Source organism: Suncus etruscus, chromosome 8, assembly GCF_024139225.1.
Source record: "Suncus etruscus isolate mSunEtr1 chromosome 8, mSunEtr1.pri.cur, whole genome shotgun sequence".
NCBI classification, from domain to species: Eukaryota; Metazoa; Chordata; class Mammalia; order Eulipotyphla; family Soricidae; genus Suncus; species Suncus etruscus.
Genome location: NC_064855.1, coordinates 123,704,980 through 123,723,366, shown reverse-complemented (window position 1 = coordinate 123,723,366; position 18,387 = coordinate 123,704,980). Strand labels below are relative to the sequence as shown.

At 53.2% G+C, this 18,387-nt stretch overlaps 1 protein-coding gene and 1 pseudogene across 2 annotated transcripts; both read right to left on the bottom strand.

The window, feature by feature from the left end:
- Window positions 1-9,028: 9,028 nt before the first annotated feature.
- Window positions 9,029-14,276, bottom strand: NAXD (NAD(P)HX dehydratase). Of its 2 annotated transcripts, XM_049778141.1 has the most exons (11): window positions 14,231-14,276; window positions 13,473-13,623; window positions 13,241-13,286; window positions 12,928-13,016; window positions 12,744-12,852; window positions 10,965-11,015; window positions 10,774-10,878; window positions 10,384-10,504; window positions 10,179-10,299; window positions 9,790-9,944; window positions 9,029-9,062 (listed from the first exon to the last, which is right to left on the bottom strand). In XM_049778141.1, exons 1-10 carry the CDS (start codon window positions 14,274-14,276, stop codon window positions 9,794-9,796), a joined length of 990 nt encoding a protein of 329 aa, XP_049634098.1. In that variant the 3' UTR covers window positions 9,029-9,062; window positions 9,790-9,793. The 2 variants fall into 2 exon arrangements, with proteins under 2 accessions (XP_049634098.1, XP_049634097.1); XM_049778140.1 differs by lacking the exon at window positions 9,029-9,062 and having other exon boundaries at window positions 9,564-9,944.
- Window positions 14,277-17,328: 3,052 nt separating this feature from the next.
- LOC126016019 (multiple coagulation factor deficiency protein 2 homolog) lies at window positions 17,329-17,777 on the bottom strand (annotated as a pseudogene).
- Window positions 17,778-18,387: the final 610 nt, after the last annotated feature.

Below are 18,387 nucleotides of genomic sequence, written 5' to 3'. Positions count from 1 at the left end.
GCCTTTAACAAATATGAGTTTGTTACATCCTTACAGCATCATTGGAGATGTTTCTATGATCACCTTTCACAAAAACATGGGAAGCTGAAGCATTGAAAGAATAATTGGCCGAAGGGCATCCATCCACTAGTAAGAAGTCAGGATTCCACGTCAGCCTGTGACCTTGACTATCTGTGTCCTTAACTCACACATACTGCACAGGTAAAACAGTTTCAAAAACAGTAGTGCTGCTGAAGAAAAGCATGTAGGAAAGCGCATGGGTTAGGTTAGAATTACTGGTACATTTACATTTGAAGATGATTTGAATGAGCTATCTTTTACTACGAAGGGCTGAATTTTTTTGATATCACTTAAATAGAATCACTGAAAACGGTAGTAATGACAGTAATGCTAACTCACATTTACGACTAACTCCTGAAATATGTGACCTGTGCACTGTTCTCACTGCCACCTGGAATCAACCCCAGGGGTAACTAGACAGAGCCCTGTCTAGAAGACCTAAACTTGGAATGTCAAGTCATCTGCCTGCAATTGCACACTTCTGGGTCTACTGGACGTGTACACACCACTTCTACTTACCCCATCAATGACTGATTACCATAGAGTGCTAAAATAGGAACATTTCATTCACTCTGATGTGCAAATTTGGCTGGAGTAATTTCTACTGGCCCAGGCAATAAGTGGGATATGGGCAGCATGCAGTAAATGAAACTTTTCTTTTTTTTTTTTTTTTTTTTTGGTTTTTGGGCCACACCCGGTAACACTCAGGGGTTACTCCTGGCTATGCACTCAGAAGTTGCTCCTGGCTTGGGGGACCATATGGGACACCGGGGGATCAAGCCTCGGTCCGTCCAAGGCTAGTGCAGGCAAGGCAGGCACCTTACCTTTAGCGCCACCGCCCGGCCCCAAATGAAACTTTTCTAACCCATTTTCTCCCCTTTCCTTTCACAACTGTCTGTATTGCAGGAGTTCCTCCTGGGCATACCATATTCTCCTTTGTCATCCTCCAAGCTATTTCCCGAGTCAAACTAATGGCATATTTTAAAAAGCAAACAGACACAAGTCCTAGGAAGTGGAGCCCCCTACGAATCAAGAAGCTGAATTACAAAAATACTTTTAAAACTCTAGTTAAGTTAGGAAGTGCTGAGGCTGAGGGTTTAAGCTGAGGCAGTTGATATCAGAAACTTTTTTTTTTTAAAGAATGTCATTTATTCTTCCATCTTTACATTTTTTGGGGGGGGGACACACCCAGTGATGCTCAGGGTTACTCCTGGCTGTGCACTCAGAAATCTCTCCTGGCTTGGGGGGGGTTGCACCTCGGTCTGTCCTAGGTCAGCCATGTGCAAGGCAAACGCCCTAACGCTGCACCACCGCTCTGGCCCCTTCACTCTTTATTTCACTATCACCTTCCATTTATACCCTTCACACCATCATAGGCCCTAATCTTACACTGGCAAATCTTACTATTTTCATCAGCAATTCCCCCATTTGACTGACCTCTCCCTCTCTTCATTCCTAGCTCCTTACTCTCCCAGCATTGTTTCTTTTGCTTTTCTTATTTTTCCTTGTGAGAAGAGGGATCAATCTCAATCTCCCTTTTATCCCACCGAAAACCATTCTTAACCCCACCCCAAATATTTGTGTAAATGAGGTCATGGAAATGCATCCAAGCTCTTGGGAAATTGCAAGTAAGGCCGTACGTTCAAGGACAGAGAGCAATATATCTGCATTGCTTCAGGTGACCAAACATATGTGCATAAGATGATTATCTCCTTAAAACTGGGATTAAATAAGGTGCTCACAGAAACTCAGTTATTTTTTATTACTGAATACATAGCTACAAAGACTTATGATCGAGTTTCAGGCACACATGGTCCCAACACCAATATCTGCTCTGGTGTCCAGTTCCCTCCACCAATGTCCCCAACTGCCTACCTCTGTGCCAGGTACTTTTCCTCTCTCTCATTATCCCTTCTCTAATGCATTGAAAGCTTCCAACTGAAGATCAATTCTTCTGCTCTGTTTCTAGCGCCGTTAGTGGTGGTTCTTCTGACTACCAGTCTCTGGTCTGAGGTGAGGGCTGTTTTCCCTTTTATACCTGGCGTGACAGGGCTGTGTCCAGGAGTGTGTGCAGGGGGCATGTCCAGGTTCAGTTGTCATTACGGGTATCCCAAGGGTGTGACTAATCCCAGCTGCCAAACATTGAGATTCCAGGATGTGGTGAGTGGTACTACAGGGGTAACGGAGGCAAAGGATGGTGAACTGTGCCGCTGTCCACACAGCACACGTGGGCCAGGCCCCTGCCTGTGGCTCATCTCTACAAATTGGTGGACTGGCTGTGGGTCGCTAGTGTGCAAGCACGGTGCATGTTGCACAGGCCACACAGATCAGCTTGTGGGTCTGTTCACTGCACACATTGAACACACTGCAGTCATCATGCAACAGACACACATGCACACGTGGGCCCTTGGACACACACTGCATCAACCAGGTGCACATGCACTCACAAGACCAGAGCTGTGCATGCTATGCGGAGGGAACATGTTCCCTGGAGTGGAGGGAGATGGAGGCCGAGACTCTGTCCTGGCAGGGGAGGAGCACTTCCTGGGGAGTGGCACAGGCAGGCCGGTGGGTGAGGGTCCCAGGCCTGTGAGGTGCCAGGGTCTCAGCCCAGACACAGGGTCAGGAAGACAGTCCCAGCTCTCCTGACAGAGTGACGGGGCTAAGGGAGGAGGCTTGGCTGACCCACAGTGCTCTTGGTGGAGTATGCAGCAGCCCTTTGAAGAACACACACATACTCGCACATACAGCAGACACACAGAGACAGATGTGCTCACAAAGACAAACATATGCACACAGAAGTCACACGTCCACAGCCACACAATGCAAAGAAACAAACATGCACACACGTGTACTCAGACATAAGCACAGAGACACACATACAAATTCGTAGAGACACAGACACACATACGCACAGAGACACAAACATAGATAGCACATACACAGACACACAAAGACACACACACACAGTGGCTGGTCAGCCTGGGCGCCTTTGTCCTGACCTGGATGAATCCCCTCGCCCTCCAGTAAGGAATCACCCAAGAGCCCTGCCTGGTCCCCACCCAAGACGCCTTTCCTCACCCCCAAACGAAGGGTATTTTTGTCTGTCTGTCAGGGTGAGGCCATCCTGAGGGGACCCCAGGCCAGAGCCCCTCCCACAGGGAAAGGGGCCAGAGTGGCCGGCACCCCGCCGTCCAAGGGTGAAGCCATCCCGCCCTTCTGCAGCCAGCCCGGTGCCCACAGCCCCTCCGGCTGCTTCCCTGTCCCCTTTGTGTCGCTGACAAACAGCCCCTGCCTGGCTGCTCGCAGGTACAATTTGCAGAGAAATCAAGTCCCATAGACAAGCCCTCCTGGGAGGTTCGGGGGGCTGGGCTGACACCCACTTCCACGCTCGCCTCCGTGCAGGGACGAGGAGGGCTGTGCTGACGTGCCTGTGTGGAAATCGTCTGAAAGAGAAGCACATTATCCCCATCCTCTACTCCTCTCCAACACCTCACCCTCGACAGGCCTGCCTGAATGTTCCGTTCTGGTACTGAGAATTTGTCACAAAGGTTTTAGCTCGCCCTAATCTGTCTCTTAGGTGCAGAAGAGCAATCACCCTACAGATGTCCTGTGGGGGCGGGACTTTAAGACAATCTTTAAAAGATTATGCCTTGCTTTCCCAAATATAATGTAGAGGCATCATTATTCTCTCACAAAACTCATTTGGGGCAGGTTTTGAAAATATATAATGCTTTTTTGGGGGAGGGGATTGTTGGGCCACACCTGGAGATGCTCAGGGGTTGCTCCTGGCTATGCGATCAGAAATTGCTCCTGGCTTGGGGGACCAAATGGGACGCCAGGGATAGAATGCAGGTCCGTCCTGGATCAGCCACATGCAAAGCGAATGCTCTACCGCTGTGCTATCGCTCCGGCCCCTATCATGAAACTTATATTTTTGTGGTTTTTGGGTCACACCTGGCAGTGCTCAGGGGTTATTCCTGGCTTCATGCTCAGAAATTGCTCCTGGCAGGCACGGGGGACCATATGGGACGCCGAGATTCGAACCAATGACCTTCTGCATGAAAGGCAAACACCTTACCTCCATGCTCTCTCTCCGGCCCCATGAAACTTTTAAAGAAGTTTTGGGATCTTTATTATTAGCAGTATTATTGTTTGGTTTTTGGGTCACACCCGGCAGTGCTCAGGGGTTACTCCTGCTCTACACTCAGAAATCGCCTCCGGCAGGCTTGGGGGACTATATGGGATGCCAGGATTTGAACCACTGGCGTTCTGCATGCAAGGCAAACGCCCTATAGCTGTGCTATCTCTCTGGCCCCATTTTGGGGTCTTCTCGTGCTTCTTCCAGCACTAGAGAAGCTGCCGCAGAATCATTTTATCTATTTCCAGAGCCCCTGCACCCACAGCGAGCTGAGGCAGGCACTGGTTCTGTGGAACCTCCCAGAGCAGGGGCTCCCTCCAGCCCAGGGCCTCTCCCTGCTGTCCAGCCCCAGGCCATCATTGAGGGAACAATGGGGAGCCTAGGGAAATTGCTCAGAAGAGGGTCCGACTCCGAGCCCCACCGGCCAGGAAGCTGCAATGAGTCCAGAATACCCCAGCCCAGAGCCAGTTGAGAAACCTGGTGTGTGTCTGTCTGCTCTGGAGTGGCTTCTGGTGCCAGTGGACCTGCAGAGGGAGGTGCTGGGAGCCAGAGGAAGGACATGACAGCAGGGTCCTACCCAGAGACACTAACTATGGACCACCCTCCTTTCTCCTTCTCCCAGGGTTCCTCCTGCATCAGCTTCTGGGGGTGTCAGAATTGGGAGGCAGCAGGCAGGACACTCCCAGCAGTGGCTTGGCAGTTTGACCTGGTCAGCCCGGCTCTGGGACCAGCAATGATGGTCCTGGGCTGCAGCAGGGTCACCCCCACATAATGCAGGGAACACCTCCTAACACAGGGGCATCCCAAAGCTAATCCAGAGCTCATACTCCTCCCTGAAGACAGAGCCTTCGCATCCTCCTGCCATGAGTGCGAATGAGTGTTCAGTGGGTGAACGAATGAGTGCTCAGTTGAGTGAACGAATGAGTGTCCAGGTAGGTAAACAAACGTATACTCAGGTGGATGAATGATGGAGTGCTCAGGTGGAAATATCTGGGCCAGAGGCAGGAAGTGTTGCTCTTTCTCTGCAGAAAGGCCAAGCTTGGCCCCCACCTCAGGCCGCTCAGACTAGGGTGTGTAGCTTTCCTGAGACACACGGGGCCTCCTTGTGAGGTCAGAATTAGACAGGGCATGGCTAGGTGTCCCACAAGGAGGGAGAAGTGCTGCACCTGCCAGCATCGCAGCCACTGCCCACCCTGCAAATTCAGGTGTTTGCAACGGAGAAGACAGCTGGACCTCGAAGAAGTCCCAGGGTCAAGGCCAGCTTGCAACCAGTGTGCTCACCATGAGGCAGAGGAAGCAGAACTGACAAGGGAGGGGCAGTGGAGATGTGACCAGAATAGGAGGAAGAGACACAAAAGGCACCAGACAGGTAGCTACGGTGGGGCCAAGCAGCATCAGTATCTCCAAGGTCAGGCCTCCTCCATCCTGGCAGAGCACCAGGAAGGAGTCAAGAGTCCAGGTTCTCTCTAGACAACAGTGCCCAGCTCCGGCCCTGGGAAGATGGTCGCTCTGGGCTGAGCTGTCCCGAGCCTTTCTTTCTGAGTGCCAGTCCTTCTCCAGCATGGAGCCCCCTCAAGAGTTCCACAGTCCCCCTCTCTGAGCATGATGATCCCTTCAAAGAATCAGAGCTGGGAGAAGCCAGTGCAGTGAGCTCAAACTTCTGCGCTTTCCTTCCACTCTAGGTTCAACTAAAGACACAACTTCAAAAAATGAGATAGAGGGGCTGGAGAGATAGCATGGAGGTAGGGTGTTTGCCATGCATGCACAAGGACAGTGGTTCAAATCCCAGCATCCCATATGGTCCCCAGAGCCTGCCAGGAGCAATTTCTGAGTGTAGAGCCAGGAGGAACCCCTGAGCACTGCCGGGTGTGACCCAAAAACCAAAAAGAGAGAGAGAGAGAGAGAGAGAGAGAGAGAGAGAAATACCTGGAATATTTGTAAGAAACTTCCTCTTGCAGGAACTAGTGATAGTATAGCAAGTAGGGCATTTGCCTTGCACACCCAGAATGGCAACCTGCATCCTATATGGTCCCTAGAACACAGCCAGGAGTAATTGAGTGGTTAGTAGTAAATCCTGAAGATTAATGGATGGGTAGGTGTTGGGGCCGATCCACCCCCAGATGAAAGGGTCCGAGACCGGGTTATTTTCCCTTCAAGAAGTGATTTTTCAGGTACTGGGGCGACAAAATCATCTGGCTATTTCCTGCTGACAAGAGACAGGAGTTATCAGAGTTTATACTTGTTATCTATGGGAGATGACAAAACTGGGTTCCTATTGAGTCAAGAGGAGAAAGGAATAAGTTCTAGGGGCTGGAACGGTGGCGTAAGGGGTAAGGCATCTGCCTCGCCTGTGCTAGCCTAGGACAAACCACGGCTCGATCCCCCGGCATCCCATAAGGTCCCCCAAGCCAGAGGCGATTTCTGAGCACATAGCCAGAAGTAACCCCTGAGCATCACCGGGTGTGGCCCGAAAAACCAAAAATAATAATAAGTTCTAGTTCTTGGGGCCGGAGAGATAGCATGGAGGTAAGGTGTTTGCCTTTCATGCAGGAGGTCATCGGTTCGAATCCTGGCGTCCCATATGGCCCCCCGTGCCTGCCAGGAGCGATTTCTGAGCCTGGAGCCAGGAATAACCCCTGAGCACTGCCGGGTGTGACCCAAAAACCAATAAAGAAATAAATAAATAAATAAATAAATAAGTTCTAGTTCCTGTACTGAAGTACAAATGCAGCTGAATTGCCTGAAAACAAGAGGATCCTTCAGTTTCATAATGTACTGAAAAAGCTAGAGGTTAATGCCAGGTTAGTGACCAGAGCATCACCTGCTGGTCTTCGGGGACCAGATATAAAGCATCAGAGAGATGCTGCATGGTTTGTATCTATTTTTCTTTCTTCTTCGAACCCAGCCACCGGCCCCACTCTTCTCTGGCCAGAGAATTCCCCCACCTGCCCTCTCTGAATCCCCAGGCAGGCCTCAGACTCCAGGAGAAATAAAAATATACTTGGTTTCTCTCCCTCAGTCGCGGGCGGGTGGCTGCTACATGTTGGTGTCCCTCAGTGGGCTCTTGGTCCCACCCTATGGTTGAGCCCTGACAGCCTCAGACCTCTGCCACATGCAGCCCTGCAGCCCTGGGCCTCAGTAATGAACAACAAATAAATCAACACACTTAACCAGTATTTCAGTCGGAACTCTGGGCCTGCTCTGGCAGGCCATTGACAGAGGAGCCCTGCCCGAGACTGAGAGCAGTCAAGACAGAGAGGAGGGAAGTCGTTGAATGCAGCACACATCCCACACATGCGCAGTGCAGGTCCAAGATGCGTCAGCTGCTAAGCAGGACAGGCAGCAATAGCAAAAACACCCAGGAGGGCAGATAAATGTCCTCAGCGGCCACATGTGGCCTATGGGACATAGTTTGAGGACCCCTTCCCAAGACCAAGGGAGAGAGGGGTCTAAGTTTGGGACCAAGGCAAGGGATCAGCCAGTGACAGGACCAGAGGAAAGAAAGGGCAGAGCAGGAGGCACTGGGCACCAGAAACCAAGGATCCAATAAGCAGTTTTTCCAGTAGTCTGGCAGCAACCGCAGGCAGAGCAATCTGGGAGAGGCAGCCAGGCCCAGCACTTGAGCCTGGGTTTATATACCCTGCAGGCAACTGCATCCTAAAGGAGTAACCAGGACCCCTCCTAACTGAATTACTTGGCCCTTAAAGGGGCAGACCAGGGGTCATAGGAGTCTGTGTACTCAAAACAGTTTCTTTTTTTTTTTTTTTTGGTTTTTGGGTCACACCCCGCAGCGCTCTATGTTCAGAAATCACTCCTGGCAGGCTCGGGAGATCATATGGAATGCCGGGAATTCGAACCACCGTCCTCCTGCATGCAAGGCAAATGCCCTACCTCCATGCTATCTCTCCCGCCCTCAAAACAGTTTCTGGTGGGGCTGCCATCAGTGGAAACAGAAGCATAGCCTTTCCCTCAGATGATGAGGTTACCCACTACCCATTCTTTTCATCCAGATAGGTCAATTAAACGTTTTTTGAGCCTGTACACCTCTTTAAAAGTGTCACTCAGCAGCTGTGTGGGGGTCTCCTTGAGGTAAATTAATGCAATTTTTTTTTGGGGTCACACCCGGCGGTGCTCAGGGGTTACTCCTGGCTGTCTGCTCAGAAATAGCTCCTGGCAGGCTCGGGGGACCATATGGGACACCGGGATTCGAACCAACCACCTTTGGTCCTGGATCGGCTGCTTGCAAGGCAAACGCCGCTGTGCTATCTCTTCGGGCCCAAATTAATGCAATTTAAAGAAAATAATGTTAGCGGTAAGAAGTAAGCAGTGGCATACCCCTTTTTCTGTTCTTTAATTAGTTTTGGGCAACCATGAACACATCCAACGATGCCTTGTCCATGAGGATTATAAGGATTATACCAGTGACATGTTTGGTTTATCCTTATTACAGGATGACTGAAAGGTTTTACTAGTGTGATCTGAGCAACTATTAGTTTTGATGGTATGGGGAACTCCCAGGACAGAAAAACACTGTAATAAAGGAAGTCTTCGCTCTATAACAAATCATGGATAAAAGCCCATCCATAGAAAACAAGGATGTGTCGACCACAACATGAAGAAGAGATTTGTTTGGAAAAAGGTTAATATGTATGATAACCATTTGCCATGAATCACTGGTCTGCAGACCTCAGTGGTCAACTTTATCCACATGTGCTAACAGTGTAAGGGAGCACAGACAGGACAAGCATGGACAATTGGCCTGGCTTGTCTTGTGAAGGAGGCAGGTGCCTGTGTGTAGGCCTGACGCTCTTCTACAGGTGAGGTAAAAACAGGTGCCCCGGCAGAGTGACCAGAATGAGATCTAATGAGTAATGAAAATAGGTTCAGAGTGCTTCTGTAAAAGAGCTTATCATTTCAGAAGCAAATCCCAAACCACACTGTTATGAGAATTTAAGGTAGCAGTTGATCATTTCAAGGAAAATGGCCAACCATATAGACTGAATCACTCCTGGCACATGGGAGAGTAAATAAATAGCCTGAAGACTGGAGGAGAGTTGTATCCTGAAGCCAGGAGCCACCCCAAATAGACCTTGTGCTCTGCCCTGTCTCCAACCACCCCAGGACGACCACTAGCCCTTAGCAGAAGTCTGTTAAGAGACGTTGTTAACAAGAAGTTGTTACCAGGAAATAATCAACGGGAAGTAGATGAAGGGACGAGGAGACTAGGGAAGTCTCTACAGGTAGAGTGATGGAAGAATGGGCAAAGAATAGGTAGGTGGGCTGGTAGGATGGACAATGGGTAGGTTGATGGGTTGATAGGATGCATGATGGAAAAGTAGGCGGACTGCTAGGTGGATAATGGATAGGTAGGAGACTTAGTGGTGGACAACAGATACGTAGGTGGGTTGGTAGACAAAGATAGACAAAGAGAGGCAGGAGAGTTGGTAGGTGGACGACAGACAGGTTAGTGGGCTGATAGAATGGACCATGGGATTCGCTGGTCCTCACACAACCCTGAGGGCCTGTGTCTTCAGAGGGTACCACACAGCCTGAGCAGCCCAGACTAGACCCTGCCCAGTCCGTGGCACCTGCTCAGGCCTCAAAGAGCGTGTGGAAGGCATCTCCAATCTCAGCAATCATGTCGCTGGCTGTGGTAGCACGGCCTTGCTTCCTGAAGGCACGGAGGCTGCACTGCCGGGTGAGGGCACAAGCGCCCAGCGAGGCCACCAGCGTCGGGCTGGAGCTGTGGGGGATGGGAATTAGCCACCAAGCCGTCTTTCAGAGCCCCCCCCCCCCCCCGGAATATGACACACCCAGGCTTGCAGACTTGCTCCCCAGTGCCTGAGCACGAAGCACAGGCACTATGGGACAAAAACAAGCTGTATCCCATGGGACCAACAATTCTACACCCACCAGACTCCCAACAGGTTAGTTTCAGGCCCCTCTTGCCCCACATGGCCCAAAGTGGGGTCCGTACCCATTGGTCTTGTTGGGTCCTGCCATCAGTGCCCAGTGCAGCAGCACGCCCAACGAGCCCGAGAGTATGTCACCCTGTCCCCCACACCTGCGAGCACTGCCCTCCTGGTTGCACACAAGCACTGTGGAGAGAGAAGTGCAGGGGGGGTCAGAGCTGCTCGGGCAACTAAGGGAGACCCCGCTCCCAGCCCTCAGCCTCACCCTACCCTCCTGGCCATCCGACATCACGTCCTGCTGTCCTTTCTGGACGACGGTCACATTTCCCAGAGCCTGGCTGAGCCTCTGCACAGCCGCATGCCCATCACCACTGTCCATGGGCTCCTTCAGCTGCGAGCAGGACACCAGGGAGACAATATGGAGCTGTGACCACAAGGAGCCAACAGAACCCCAGAAGACAAGGGACCAGAAACAGCCCATACAGGTGAAGTCAGGGGTCCCAGACAGGAGGGTTTTGGCCAATCCTACTACCGCCCGGTCCCACAGCCCGCCCCATGAGTGACCACAGTTCAGGCCGAACCTGCACCCACCTGATCTCAGCCATGCATCTCCTCGTCAGGGCGCAAAAAAAAGGAACCCCAGAGGCTAGCCTCACTCACCACAGCCTCCCACAGTCTACGAAATTCCACGTGGTTGGGGGTGAGCACCACGTTCCGGCGGCCGTGGATGAGGCTTGGCTCCTGGGCCACAAGCCACAGCCCATCCTGCAAGAGGAGACAGTGTCTGGTGTGTGGGGGACACAGCCAGGGGCCACTGTGCCCAGGACCCAGGGAGGGAGAAGTCCAGTTACCGCATCGATGACCACAGGGAGGTCCCGGTCCCTCGCTGCTAGGAGAATGCCCTGTGAGAAAGCAACTCCTGAGATCCAGCACTCAGCAACTCCATCTCCACCATCAGCCAAAGGAAACAGCAGAGTGGGGTCACTGCCAGGGGTCAGGGAGTTGGGCCTCTGTGGGACTCAGCTAAGTGGCAGGGCCTAGGGGGTCTGAGACTAAAAATAGTTCCCATTATCTAAGCTGACCAAGAGGTCCAGGCTGGCCCACTGAGGCCACCCAGATGAGAGCTGAGAGTCTGGGATTTCCAAAAGTAGCTCTCAAGTACTTTTCAGAACATTCTCTGTTAATCTGAGTGACCTATCGCTTTTCTCTGGAATCCAGCTTCTATTACACTGAAGGCTTCAGGAATCCTGACTGTGCTTAAAAGTCAGGACAAAAATAAATAAGTAAAATGTCAGGACAAAGTATGGCGCTCAGAGGGACCCAACCAGTGCACAGGCCACTCCTGGGGAGATTCTCACTCGAGGTGTGGAGACATGGTAACTGCAGGTTGGGGCAACACAGATGTGCACCAACCCTGTGACCCACACTCATGTCCCCCTGGCCCATGAGCTCCATAAGTCCTAAGGTCAAGGGAGCATGACAGAACCCAGAGGAGAAAATTGAAGACCTGGCCACCACGAACCTGGAAGGGGCGGAGAAGCACGAGCCCCATTTGCTGTGGCCTCTGGCAAGTGAGGGACAATGCAGCCAGTGCCGCAGACCAGGCAGCTCCCAGCCCCTGAAAGCCCCGCGTGCCTCTGAAGCTCCTGCTTATGGGCAGAGCTGGCAACAGAGCAGAGGCCCCACCCAAGGGCTTTCCTGCCCCCGTCACATCTCTGAGTGATATAGTGCCCCCTGACTGTGGCATCTTCTTACTCAGCCCCTGCGGTGGCTGCTGACTTCCCGGGCCTGCTGTATCCCCATGAAAGCAAAGGCTGGGAAGAGAGACCTGAGAAGTTCAGGTGCCCACGGAGAGGTAGCACCATCCAGTGGACGGAGTAGGAAGCCTGACAGTGCTCAACAGGCCCTGGGGAAGGGGACACTGCCCTGGCCACCTTGGGGAGCACAGTGGGAAACTGTGAGGTACCAGGGGGCTGTTTTCCTATTCATTTACTTCTGCTCTCCCTCTTTTTTTTTTTTTTTTTGGTTTTTGGGTCACACTCAGCAGCGCTCAGGGGTTACTCCTGGCTCTCTACTCAGAAATCGCTCCTGGCAGGCACGGGGGAACATATGGGATTCTGGGATTCGAACCACCATCCTTCTGCATGCAAGGCAAACACCTTACCTCCATGCTATCTCTCCGGCCCCTACTTCTGCTCTTAGGGGCTTCTCTGGCTGTGCTGAACTCACACCTCTCTCACTGTGCCTGAGGACCTGAGTTCAATCCCTGGGGCTACAAAAACACTCACTAGAGAGGTAGGTGCTCAAGGGGCAGAGGGCCGCTGGCCAACGGTGCCACCTTTTGGCCCAGATGGTTCTTGATACTCAATATTTAGGGAAGGGGAGAGCCTGTAGAGAAAAGTGTACCCCAGCGCCCTGGACAGTCTCTCCCCAGGAACAAGAACGAAGGTGAGAGCAGCATCTTTATTGTGAATCCATGGTGCCCCATGGTGCCCCAAAGGTGGCAATGCCTGGTTTCTCCCGCAAGCCCTGCTGCCTGGGCACGGTATCATTGGCACAGCGGTGATATAAATGTGCAGGGGTGCTGTGGGTCACCCACCACAGACGCCCAAGGATCCCCTGGCCCTTACCGTCACACTGCCCAGTAGGGCGTTGTCTCTGCCCAGGCCAGGCCCCACAACCAGCACATGCAGCCTCGAAAACCAATTGTCCACCTCGACTTTGGCCTGTGGGCTGTCGCTGGGGAGGAGGTGCTCATGAGCTCACTTGGCTGTTTGGGGCCCAGGCTGGACCCCCCAAGCCCTGGGCACTCACAGCACTGGGTGAACAATGAGGTCGGGGCTGTAGGATTTGATGACGGGTGCAGCATCTCGGGTGCAAAACACGTGCGACAGGTCTGCGCCCTGGAGAGTGGCCACATAAGTTGCTGTTGGCCAGGAGCCCAATCCCTGCAACCTGATCCCCTCCCACTGGACACCAAGGTCACATGCTGGGCGGAGACACGTTCACTCCCACGCACACAAGGTGCCTGCCAAGTGAGTTAGGGTGATTGGCCATGGCAGGGACTGTGGGCTGCACTCCCAGGACGCCCCAGGGCTGACCGTGTTCTCTCTCAGAGCACACGTACCACTTTGAGCGCTGAGATGGCTGCAAAATAGGGGGCACCTGTGTACCTGGGGAGAGGGACGGAGGGGGTCGGTTAGTGAGATGGGCACCTGGCCTTGAGACCGATACAAAGGCTTCCAGAGGCACCTGTGGGCCCAGCTGGACAGAGCCACAACAGGAGGGCAGGCAGGCCGGGGGTTCCACAGACCCAGAGGACAGGCAGGCCAGGGGTTCCACAAACCCACGCCACTCACTCCTGGCAGCCTCCCACCACGCCTATTCTTCCAGCTTGGCCTTTGTGCTTCTCGGTGGTCAGAGGAGGGACGATCTTCCTCACCAGGTGGCCCACGTCTTCCATATTCGTGGTGGAATGCGCTTTAGGCAGAGGAAATGCTCCTCCTAAGACTGGGGAAAAGAGGAAAGGAAACCAAGTTAGGAGGGTCTGCGGGAGAACACGGGAAGCCGACCCGAGTGTGCAGGCTGGGGCCACTTGGGAACATCAACCGAGCATCTGGAAATGCGACTCCTTGGGAGCCGGGGTGGCACAGCTGTGCTTGGGGCGCTTCTGGGCCTGACCCTGAGACAGCTGCTTGCAGGACAAGCGCCTCACGTCGCTCCTTCCACCTTCCACCCTAGTTTTGGGGGTCACCCCGGCAGCTCGGGGGCCGGGGGGATGCCCTAGGGGCTTCGAGCCGCCGTCCTCCTTGCTGCAGGCGAGGCAGGCGCCCCTCCGTGCTCTGCTCCGCCTGTCAGCGGCCTCCCAGGACGGAGCCCCTGCTCGGGGGCGGGCGGCGGGGCTCCCTACCCCGGCTCCTGCCTCGGGGGCCCCGAGCGCGCCCGCACCCGCCTCGCCCCCCGCAGGTACCTGCGTGCAGCGGCGGCCCGTGGAGCGCCAGCCCGGCCAGCAGCAGCAGCAGCAGCGCGAGCGCCGCCAGAGCCGCGCCGCGGGCCGAGGGGCCGCGCCGGGGAGGGGCGGACGCGGACGCGGACGCGGACGCGGACGCGCGCTTACCTCGCCCGCAGGCCCGCGCCGCCGCCCGGCCGGCCCCGGCAGCCATCGGCCGAGCACTTCCGGACTCCCGGCGGCCCCCGCGGCGCGACGGCCCGCTTCCTCCTTCCCGGCAGCCCCCGCGCCGCCGAAAGCCTGCGCTCACCGGGCCACTTCCTGGTTCCCGGCGGCCCCCGCGCGGCCCGCGGCGCGAGACTGCCGGGCCACTTCCTGACTCCCGCCAGCCCCCGCGCCGCCGCCGCCGGAAGCAGGCCCCGAAAGGGCAGTGGGCTCGGCCTCACCTTCCGCCTGGCTCCCCCCCCCGCCAGGGGGGCGTGTTGATTGACAGGCACCTCGTCCAATCGAACCCCGAGCCCGGGAGGCGAGTGGCGAATCGCGACGCGCCTCCGGCTCCCGGGCGGGCTCGTGTCCCTGGCGCTTCCCAAATGCTTCCGCCCGGCCTGTCATGTCAAACTCCGGTGAAGGGAAGTCGAGGCGGGGTGGCCCGGGGCGGTGGAATGCCGGGGCGGTGGCGCGGGGCGGTGCGGCGGCCGCCTGGCACGCGCTAGCCTCGGACGGACCGCGGTTCGATCCCCCGGAGTCCCGTAGGGTCCCCCAAGCCAGGAGCGATTCCTGAGCGCAGCGCCTGGAGGAACCCCCGAGCGCTGCACGGGACCCAAAAGCCAAAAGTAAACAAATAGGTCTTATGATGACTCCCACCCCTCACTGTCTCCAACCCATCCCCAGCGCCCACTGCACTAGGAAGACGTCGCAGCTTCTCCTCCTCAAAGCCGGAGCCTTAGCACAGCTGGGAGGGCTCTCTCTCGCCTTGCACACGGTTGACGGAGTTCAGTGCCTGGCACCCCATAGAGTCGCCCAAGCACCTCCGGGAGTGATTCCAGAGAGCAGAGCCAGGAGTAACCCCTGAGCACATGCCCCCAAAGAGAAAGATTTAGGGGCCGGAAAGTAGCATGGAGGCTATGCATGCCTTGCATGCAGAAGGACTATGGTTCGAATCCCGGCATCCCATAGGGTCCCCGAGCCTCTCAGGAGCGATTTCTGAGCGCAGAGTAACTCCTGAGCGCTGCCGGGTGTGACCCAAAAACAAACAAACAAAACGTAGAGAAAGATCTTTTTTTATTATTATTATTTTGTTTTTTGGGTCACACCCAGCAGCACTCAGGGGTTCCTCCTGGCTCTACGCTCAGAAATCGCCCTTCGCAGGCTCGGGGGACCCTATGGGATGCCGGAATTCGAACCACCGTCCTTCTGCATGCAAGGCAAACGCCTTACTGCTGTGCTATCTCTCCGGCCCCAGAAAGATTCTAAACTTCTTCTTCTTTTTTTTTTTTTTTTTTTTTTTTGTAATGGTTTTCGGGCCACACTCGTTTGATGCTCAGGGGTTACTCCTGGCTAAGCGCTCAGAAATTGCCCCTGGCTTGGGGAGGGGCCATATGGGACGCAGGGGAATCGAACCGGGGTCCTTCCTTGGCTAGTGCTTGCAAGACAGACACCTTACCTCTACACCACCTGCAGGCCCCGATTTTAAACTTCTTTTTCTAATCTTCCCTGACGTGGAACCAAAATTTTATGTACTGAGAATAAAAGATTTAAACTACATTCCTCTAAATACAACTTGTCTCCGGCTCCTAGCTGTGCGAGTGAGAGATCTTCCCTCTTCTCTCTGATTGTACCAACTAGAACCTGTAATCTCTCCCCCACGCAGCATCAGGGGGTGCATGTGGGAGGGATCAAGTCCTAACACGGCTTGTGGTTTCCAAGCTGCAAAAATGACACCCTAAAGACATAAGTTAAATACAAATATTAGGAATGCTAAAATATTTCCAATGGTTTTAAAATAGGGAACACTTATAGGACCGGAGAGATAGCACAGCAGTAGGACATTTGTCTTGCAAGCAGCCGATCCAGGATGGAAGGTGGTTCCAATCCCGGCATCCCATGTGGTCTCCCGTGCCTGCCAGGACCTATTTCTGAGCACAGAGCCAGGAGTAACCCTGAGTGCCACCGGGTGTGACCCAAAAATCAAAAAATGAATACATAAATAAAATGTCTCCCAGATTGAAGAAAATATAAAAGAAAATAAACGCATCAGGAGGTGGCAGTAGTTTTGTATAAACGACTTTTTAGTGAACAACTGAAAAGGGTCCATCACTCAGGCCATGGATCACGCCAGTCCCAACGTGCCAGGGAAACTGTGGTTCTATAGGAAATTGAACTCAAAACTCAACGTTCGGGGCCTGGAGAGATAGCACAGCGGCATTTGCCTTGCAAGCAGCCAGCACCAAAGGTGGTTGGTTCAAATCCCGGTGTCCCATATGGTCCCCTGTGCCTGCCAGGAGCTATTTCTGAGCAGACAGCCAGGAGTAACCCCTGAGCACCGCCGGGTGTGGCCCAAAAACAAAAAACAAACAAAACTCAACGTTTTTCTGACACTGGGGCTATGAAATGGCCTTAAAAAGACTTGTTGGCCAGCCCAGAGGTGCAATTCCTTAGCCCAGGAGAACTTTACAAAAGACTGACCATGTCAGCCTGACAGAGAGGGAAGAGACATTTGGCATTTACTCACCCCACTCATTCATGACTGTAAAGTGTGTCAATTTGGCAAAGCTCATCTTTTCACATAGCATGAATTAAAATCAAGGGACTAGGTATCCTACAGAGCTCCTCAGTGCTCTGCACCAAGGAGCCCATGTTCAGAAAATGATTCTTTTTTTTTTTTTCTTTTTCTTTTGGTTTTTGGGCCACACCCGGCAGCGCTCAGGGGTTACTCCTGGCTATCTGCTCAGAAGTAGCTCCTGGCAGGCACGGGGACCATATGGGATGCCGGGATTCAAACCTACCACCTTAGGTCCTGGATCGGCTGCATGCAAGGCAAACACCGCTGTGCTATCTCTCCGGCCCCCAGAAAATGATTCTTGACTCAAACTCTCACCCTGTAAGATTCAACAAGTTTTGGGAGAACTAACTCTATGTGGATTTTTCACCCCACGCCTCAATGTAATCAATTGCCACAGGTTTCCACCAAAACATTGTCACAGTAGTTGGAAAAGGAGTTTCTGAAAATGTTCCATCACATTCTAATGGGTCACACTTGTATGAAACTAGAAGATTGGACATGTCAAGTGCAGCAAATAAGCAAAATTTGCATAGTCGATGTAGCCATCATCATTGTCTCTCAAAACACGATCATTCAAGTTGATGAGCTCATCCTCTTCGCTCATGGGTGGTGCCTGGGCATTCCCTCCCTCCTTGTGGACATACGTGATGGCTGTGGAGAGCTCCAGCCCATCCAGCAGGTTGTTGCTGTTGTACGCATGCATCTTGAAGTAAGGCAGCTGCAGTTTCTGTAGTGACATCTTGGTCTTGGGCTTGGTGATGACGCCTTCGAGGTGCTCCATGATGTGTTCTTGGACATGTACCCTGCCCAGGCCCACACTGCCAGGATTGGCATTGCTGGCTCCGGGCTATTGGGCCCTAGCACCCAGGGTGCAGAAGGTGCAGAGGAGCAGGCCGATAGGAAAGGAGTTCCAAGCAGCTGCAGAGATGTCATCACCACCAGCTCCTTCCACTCGCCCCCAACTCCCAGACACCAGGGCAGAGAGGAATAACTTTGAGATGTTAAAATTTACCCTCTTTTCATCCTTTGGGCTCTTAATTGAAATGTATCTATTCGGAGGCCGGAGAGATAGCATGGAGGTAAGGCATTTGCCTTTCATGCAGAAGGATTGTGGTTCAAATCCTGGCATTCCATATGGTTCCCTGTGCGATTTCTGAGCATAGAGCCAGGAGTAACCCCTGAACACTGCCGGATGTGATCCAAAAACCAAAAAAAAAAAGTATTTATTCATAAAGCCTGCAAACCACCTAAAGATATGTTAATTGTTTTGAAGATCAAATAATGTTTACTAATAAAGTTTCTGTTAACAAGAGAGATAAGTTTTACTTTGCAAAGAAACAATTGCGAGCCCTTTTCTTTTCTTCTGGTTTTTGGGTCACACCCGGCAGCGCTCAGGGGTTATTCCTGGCTCTATGCTCGTCTATGTTCAGAAAATGTTCCTGGCAGGCTCGGAGACCATATGGGATGCCGGGACCCGAACCACTGTCCCTTTGCATGCAAGGCAAACACCCTACCTCCATGCTATCTCTCTGGCCTGCAACCT

Bases quoted from the DNA above. Each gene is read 5' to 3' on its own strand.
- NAXD (XM_049778141.1), bottom strand. From the start codon at position 14,276: ATGGCTGCCGGGGCCGGCCGGGCGGCGGCGCGGGCCTGCGGGCGAG. The intron at 13,287-13,472 runs GTGAGTGGCGTG...CCCTCTCCCCAG, and splicing joins GTGGTGGGAGGCTGCCAGGA to GTACACAGGTGCCCCCTATT. The intron at 11,016-12,743 runs GTAAGGGCCAGG...GCTTTCTCACAG, and splicing joins CCCTACTGGGCAGTGTGACG to GGCATTCTCCTAGCAGCGAG.